Genomic DNA, 7488 nt, shown 5'->3' on the forward strand with positions numbered 1-7488 from the left:
AGAAGAGGAGGGACTCCTGTCTCTGACCTTTCCACCTGGATCCACCATCTGCCTTTCAGTTCAATGTAACTCCACTGGTTCTTTGTAAACATCCCCCACTTTCACCCTGGTTTTACTTAAGCTATTTAGGATGGGATAAAGTTGAAGAAGCCTTTGTTTGGGGATGGCGAATCTGTCAGTTGCTTGTAAGCTACATCTCTTAATGACCCTTGGTTCTTACTGGTGGCAGTCTTTGCATGGAAATATTACTTAAATTTTTACACACCTGGAAGTGGCTGCCAATGGATTGCTTAGCTCCCAAGGTTCATAAACTTATTGTTTAATGTCTCCTTTCCACTCAAATTTGATGCTATCAGTCCTGGAGCAAGTAATCAGGTAGAAGAGGTCCTAGATTGGAAAATTGTATCAACAGCTCAGAATATCTCTGCTTCAGATATTTAGCAGAAATCTCAATATTTGTTTTCTATACAGATCTTGAAAAATCCAAATTATCCTACTAATGCTTACGAAATGTGCTAATCAATTCATCTAGTACTTTAGCAACCTCTAGTTTATCTATGTCAGAGATGCCGTATGCAAAGGTTTTCAATGTTCCCATATAGTAAATGTGCAAAAGATTGCCTTAGTTAAGCTAAGCTTTCTAGTTAAATTTTCCCCGCCCATTTTTTGTTATTCAGGCCTTTTGTTTCAGGTTACTTTTCAAGTTAGTTGATTGATGTTTTTAAATTTTCTATTGTATCTGTGCCACTTATAGTGAATATACTCAAATTCCTCTTGAGTAGAATAATCAAAACATAACAGTGAATTCCACCATGAGAGCAGAAAAATATTGTCAGGATCATCCACTTCACTGATATATCAGCCAAAAATGTTACACCATAAGCTGAAACGTCACTAAAGCAAGAGGTTTATAGACTCTACCATGTGTTCCACATACATGGACCTATTTCAGGGTCTTTTAGTCAAGTTTACAACTACTGAGCATTCACTCTTTACACAAGAAATTGAAGTAAAGAAAAAAACATTCCCTGCACTTGAGTAATTTACCATCATTGGGAAATATAGGCATAAAGTCAGGGAGCAAGAATATAAGAACAAAATAAGCTCTAGGAACATAAGCACATTTTTAAGATAAAATAAAGGGTAAGTAGTGTTGTCTTAGAGAACAAATAAGGGAATGTTGCTTGAATTTGGCCAGGAAGGATGAATAGGTTGAAAATTTCAAAAGGACATCAGGAATCTCCAGCAAAAGGAACAACATGAGCAAAGAGGTGGGTGCATGTGACGGTTAATACTGAGTGTCAAGTTGATTGGATTGAAGAATACCAAGTATTCTTTTTTTGCTGCTTCCACTGCAAGAATGAAGACCATTTTCAGCAATCAGACTGTCGACATTTCAGAAAATGTCGACATTACTCTGAAGGGATGCACAGTTATCGTGAAGGGCCCCAGAGGAACCCTGCAGAGGGACTTCAATCACATCAATGTAGAACTCAGTCTTCTTGGAAAGAAAAAAAAGAGGCTTCGGGTTGACAAATGGTGGGGTAACAGAAAGGAACTGGCTAGCAGTCGGACTGTTTGTAGTCATGTACAGAACATGATCAAGGGTGTTACACTGGGCTTCTTTTTTTTTTTTTTTTTTTTTTTTTTTTTTTTTTTTTGAGGCTGAGTCTTGCTCTGTCGCCCAGGCTGGAGTGCAGTGGCCAGATCTCAGCTCACGGCAAGCTCCGCCTCCCGGGTTCCCGCCATTCTCCTGCCTCAGCCTCCCGAGTAGCTGGGACTACAGGCGCCCGCCACCTCGCCCGGCTAGTTTTTTTGTATTTTTAGTAGAGACGGGGTTTCACTGTGTTCGCCAGGATGGTCTCGATCTCCTGACCTTGTGATCCGCCCGTCTCGGCCTCCCAAAGTGCTGGGATTACAGGCTTGAGCCACCGCGCCCGGCCTACACTGGGCTTCTGTTACAAGATGAGGTCTGTGTATGCTCACTTCCCCATCAACATCGTTATCCAGGAGAATGGGTCTCTTGTTGAAATTCGAAATTTCTTGGGTGAAAAATACATCCGCAGGGTTCGGATGAGACCAGGTGTTGCTTGTTCAGTGTCTCAAGCCCAGAAAGATGAATTAATCCTTGAAGGAAATGACATTGAGCTTGTTTCAAATTCAGCGACTTTGATTCAGCAAGCCACAACAGTTAAAAACAAAGATATCAGGAAATTTTTGGATGGCATCTATGTCTCTGAAAAAGGAACTGTTCAGCAGCCTGATGAATAAGATCTAAAAGTTATCCAGCTACAGAAAGAAGATGCCAGATGACTCCTAAGACCTACTTGTGATATTTAAATGATGCAATAAAAGATCTGTTGATTTGGAAAAAAAAAAAAAAGAATACAAAGTATTAATCCTGGGTGTGTCTGTGAGGATGTTGCCAAAGGAGATTAACATTTGAGTCAGTTGGCTGGGAAAGGCAAACCCATCCTTAATCTGGGTGGGCACAATCTAATCAGCTGTCAGCGTGACTAGAATATAAGCAGGCAGAAGCTTTTGAAAAGAGAGACTGGTCTAACCTCCCAGGCTACATCTTTCTCCCATGCTGGATGCTTCCTGCCCTCAAAAACCAGACTCCAAGTTCTTCAGTTTTGGAACTTGAACTGGCTCTCCTTGCTCCTAAGCCTGCAGATGGCCTATTGTGGGACTTATAAAGGGGAACTTAAAAAGCTCCCCTTTATATATATATAATTCCATTTTTGCAATATAATATTCCATCTTGGAATATATATATATCCTATTTTGGAATTATATATATGTATTTTATATATATTTCATCTTGGAATATATATTATATATGTAATATATTCCATTAGCTCTGTCCCTGTAGAGAACCCTGACTAATACAGATTTTGGTACCAGAAGTGGTTCTGGAGGAACAGAATATTAAGGATGGATTTCTTTCATTGATTTTGGGGTTTCTGGAGTTGGCTGCTTCATATGATTAGGCCCAAAAATGCTAAGGACTCTACTCCTGACAATATGGAGAACACTGATAGTCCTTGGCATGAACTGTTTAGAGATGTATGCAAAATAACTGCATTTAAGCACTCCTGATTAATCACTCATGAGAGGCAAAGAGTTTAGTGACTCTATACATAATAACTTTGACCATATGTGAAAAAACAAGGAAGATAAGGAAGCTGGTTGGTTACTCCTAAGTTCAGTGGACACAGTGATGAAAGAAAATGATGAACTCAGGGATCCTATCTCCCAGCTTCAGAAGCAGATACTGATCCCCAAATCTGCTAAGACTGCCCTGAATGAGAATCTTATCTCCTGTACAGAAAGAGATGAAATTATGAAGAAACAGACACAAGCTCTAATCATGCAAGTGGCTAACCTGCAAGGAAAGGTGTATGTGCAGCCTCACCAGGTGTGTACTGTTAAAGTGAGGGCATTGATTGGAAAAGAGTGGAACCAGCAACTTGGAATGAGGATGTGTGGGAGGACCCTGAAGAAGCTGAGGAGACTGAGTTTGTAAACTCTGATGAACCTTTCTTGCCAGAAGAAACAGTTTCCCCAATCCCAGTAGTGGCAACAACCCCTCCCCTTTCCATCTTTGTCTGGGTCCATCCACCTTTCCATCTTTGTCTGAGGAGATAAACCCTGTGTTGCCTGAGGCAACAGTGGTGGTCTCCCCTGAGGCAGTTGCAGGCAAGATAAGGTTGATTCTCCTCAGGAGCGACCCCAACACCCCTGTTTGCTTCTAGACCTATAACTAAAGTCCTGGCAGGCCCCTAGAGGTGAGGTTGACAGTATGCTTGAGTTTTCTAATTTATATAATTTATATATAATTTATATAAAAATTATATAATTTATATATAATTTATATAAAAATTTATATAATTTATATAAAAATTTATATAATTTATATATAATTATATAAAAATTTATATAAATACAATTATATATAAATTATATATATGATTCATTATGCATATATAATTATATGTAATTATATATAATTTATATATTTTATATATAATTTACATATAATTATATATGCATAATGGATTTTCTAATTATATAAACAGAAATCTGGAGAACAGGCATGGGATGGATAGTAATGGTGTGGGATAATGGTGGAAGGAACAAAGAGTTGGATCAGGCTGAATTTATTGATTTGGGTCCACTAAGTAGGGACTCTGCATTTAATGTTGCAGTTTGGGGAGTTAAAAAAGGTTCTAATAGTTTATTTGCTTGGTTAGCTGAAATATGGATTAAAAGATGGCCCACTGTGAGCAAGCTGGAAACACCTGACCTCCCTTGGTTTAATGTAGAGGAAGGGATCCAAAGGCTTAGGGAGATTGAATGGTAGAATGGGTTAGTCACTTTAGATCTACTTATCCCAGTTGGGAGGGGCCCGATGATATACCCTTGACCAGTGCCTTACAAAATAGATTTGTGAAGGCAGCACCTGCATCTTCGAAGAGTCCGGTAATTGCTCTTCTCTGTATATCAGATTTAACAGTGGGAACCGCAGTCACTCAGCTACAAAATTTAAATATAATGGGAATAATTGAATCCCAAGGTGGCAGGAGCCAAGTGGCGGCATTTAACAAACAAAGGCAAGATGGGCGTGCCATAATGAACAGTAGAGGCAAAGTGGCAATCAGAATAGTTTGACTCATGGAGAGCTCTGGCACTAGCTAATTAATCATAGTGTTCCTAGAAGTGAAATTGATAAGAAGTCTACTGCACTCCTACTTAATTTATACAAGCAGAGAACTTCTAGGTCAAATGAGCAAAAGACTAATTTGAATTATAAAATCAGAGAATCACAGCCCCTCAATCAATTTCTAGACTTGAGTCAATTTAAAGACCCAGAACCCCTTGAATGAAGAAGAGGCTGGGTGCCCTTGAGGAAGGACCTCACTACATTACCATTAATTTATGTAATGAATCTTTATCCCATCCTTCCCCAAGGAGACCTCTAGTCTTTTACCAGGGTAACTGTGCATTGCAGAAAGGGAAATGATCAGACATTTCAGGGACTATTGGACACTGGCTCTGCGCTGATGTTGATTCTGATGGACCCAAAACATCACTGTGGTCCTCCAGTTAAAGTAGAAGCTTATGGAAGTTGGGTAATTCAAGGACTTTTAGCTCATGTCCAACTTACAGTGGGTCCAGGGGTTCCCTGGACTAATCCTGTGGTCATTTCCCCAGTGCCAGAATGCATAATTGGCATAGACATACTTAGCAGCTGGCAGAACCTCCACATTGGCTCCCTAACTGGTAGGGTGAGAGCTATTATGGTGGAAAGGACAAATGGAAGCCATTAGAGCTGCCTCTACCTGGAAAAATAGTACTTCAAAAACAATATCACATCCCTAAAAGGATTGCAGAGATTAGTGCTACCATCAAGGACTTGAAAGACACAGGGGTGGTGATGCCCACCACATACCCATTCAACTCTCCCATATGGACGGTGAGGAAAAACGGATGGATCTTGGGAGAATGACAGTGAATGATTGTGAGCTTAACCAGATGGTGACTCCAATTGCAGCTCCTGTACCAGATGTGGTTTCATTGCTTGAGCAAATTAACACACCTCCTGGTACCTGGCATGTAGTTGTTGGCTTGACACATGCCTTTTTCTCTATTCCTATCCATAAGGTCCACCAGAAGCAATTTGCCTTCAGCTGGCAAGGCTAGCAATATACCTTTATTCTTCTACCGCAGGGGTATATCAAGTCTCTGGCTTTGTGTCACAATCTTATTTGAAGAGATCTTGATCACTTTTTGCTTCCACAAGGTATCACACTGGTCCATTACATTGATGACATTATGCTGATTGGATCCACTGAGCAAGAAGTAGCAAACACTGGACTTATTGGTGAGATATTTGCATGCCAGAGGATGAGAAATAAATCCAACTAAAATTCAGGGACCATCTACCTCAGTAAAGTTTCTAGGGGTCCAGTGGTGTGGGGCCTGTCGAGATATTCCCTCTAATGTGAAGGATGAGTTACTGCATTTGACCCCTCCTACAACCAAGAAAGAGGCACAATGCCTAGTGGGCCAATAGGCCCATTGAGCCTATTTCAATTTTGGAGGCAACACGTTCCTCATTTGGGTGTGTCACTCCAACCCGTTTATCTAGTGACTCAAAAGACCACCAGTTTTGAGTGGGGTCCAGAATTGCTGTGCAAGCTGCTTTGCCACTTGGGCCATATGATCCAACAGATTCAATGGTGCTTGAGGTGTCAGTGGTAGATAGGGATGCTGCTTGGAGCCTTTGGTAGGCCGCCATAGGTGAATCACAGCAGAGGCCTCTAGGATTTTGGAGAAAAGCTTTGCCATCTTCTGCAGATAAGTACTTTGCTCTTGAGAGACAGCTCTTGGCCCGTTATTGGGCTTTGTTGGAAACTCAACGTTTGACTATGGGTCATCAAGTCACCATGCGACCTGAACTGTCTATCATGAACTGTGTTCTGTCTGACCCATCTAGCCATAAAGTGGTCATACACAGCAGCATTCAGTCATCAAATGGAAGTGGTACACATGTGATCAGACTCAAGCAGATCCTGAGGGCACAAGTAAGTTACATGAGGAAGTGACTCAAATGCCCATGGTCTCCACTCCTGCCATGCTGCCTTCTCTCCCCAAGCCTGCACCCATGGCCTCATGGGGAGTTCCCTATGATCAGTTCACAGAGGAAGAGAAGACTAGGGCCTGGTTAACAGATGGCTCTGTGCAATATGCAGGCACCAACCAAAAGTGGACAGCTGCAGCACTACAGCCCCTTTCTAGGACATCCCTGAAGGACAACAGTGAAGGGAAATTTTCCCAGTGGGCAGAACTGCGAGGCAGTGCACTTGGTTGTACACTTTGCATGGAAAGAGAAATGGCCAGATGTGCAATTATATACTGATTAATAGGTTGTAGCCAATGGTTTGGCTGGATGGTCAGGGACTTGGAAGAAGCATGATTGGAAAACTAGTGACAAAGAAATGTGGGGAAGAGGTATGTGGATGAACTTCTCTGAGTGCTCAAAAACTGTGAAGATATTTGTATCCCATGTGAGAGTTCACCAACACATGACCTCAGCAGGGAAGGATTTTAATAATCAAGTGGATAGGATGACCCGTTCTGTGGGCACCATTCAGCCTCTTTCCCCAGCCACTCCTGTCATTGGCCAATGGGCCCATAAACAAAGTGGCCATGGTGGCAGGGATGAATATTACACATGGGCTCAGCAACATGGACTTCCACTCACCAAGGCTGACCTGGCTATGGCCACTGCTTAACACCCAATTTGCCAGTAGCAGAGACCAACACTGAGCCCTTGATATGGCACAATTCCTCAGGGTGATCAGCCAGCAACCTGGTGGCAGGCTGATTATACTGGACCTCTCCATCATAGAAAGGGCAGGGGTTTGTCCTCACTTGAATAGACACTCCAGATATGGGTTTGCCTATCCTTCAGACAATGCT

At 41.7% G+C, this 7488-nt stretch overlaps 1 protein-coding gene across 1 annotated transcript; it reads left to right on the forward strand.

Annotated features, from left to right (window-relative positions):
* Positions 1–1345: 1345 nt before the first annotated feature.
* On the forward strand, positions 1346–2383 carry LOC117077527 (60S ribosomal protein L9-like). The gene is made up of 2 exons (XM_033201227.1): positions 1346–1607; positions 1922–2383. The coding sequence occupies exons 1-2, from the start codon at positions 1361–1363 to the stop codon at positions 2269–2271; spliced, it is 597 nt and encodes a 198-aa protein (XP_033057118.1). The 5' UTR covers positions 1346–1360; the 3' UTR covers positions 2272–2383.
* Positions 2384–7488: the final 5105 nt, after the last annotated feature.

Source organism: Trachypithecus francoisi, unplaced genomic scaffold, assembly GCF_009764315.1.
Source record: "Trachypithecus francoisi isolate TF-2019V2 unplaced genomic scaffold, Tfra_2.0 Lachesis_group0, whole genome shotgun sequence".
NCBI classification, from domain to species: domain Eukaryota; kingdom Metazoa; phylum Chordata; class Mammalia; order Primates; family Cercopithecidae; genus Trachypithecus; species Trachypithecus francoisi.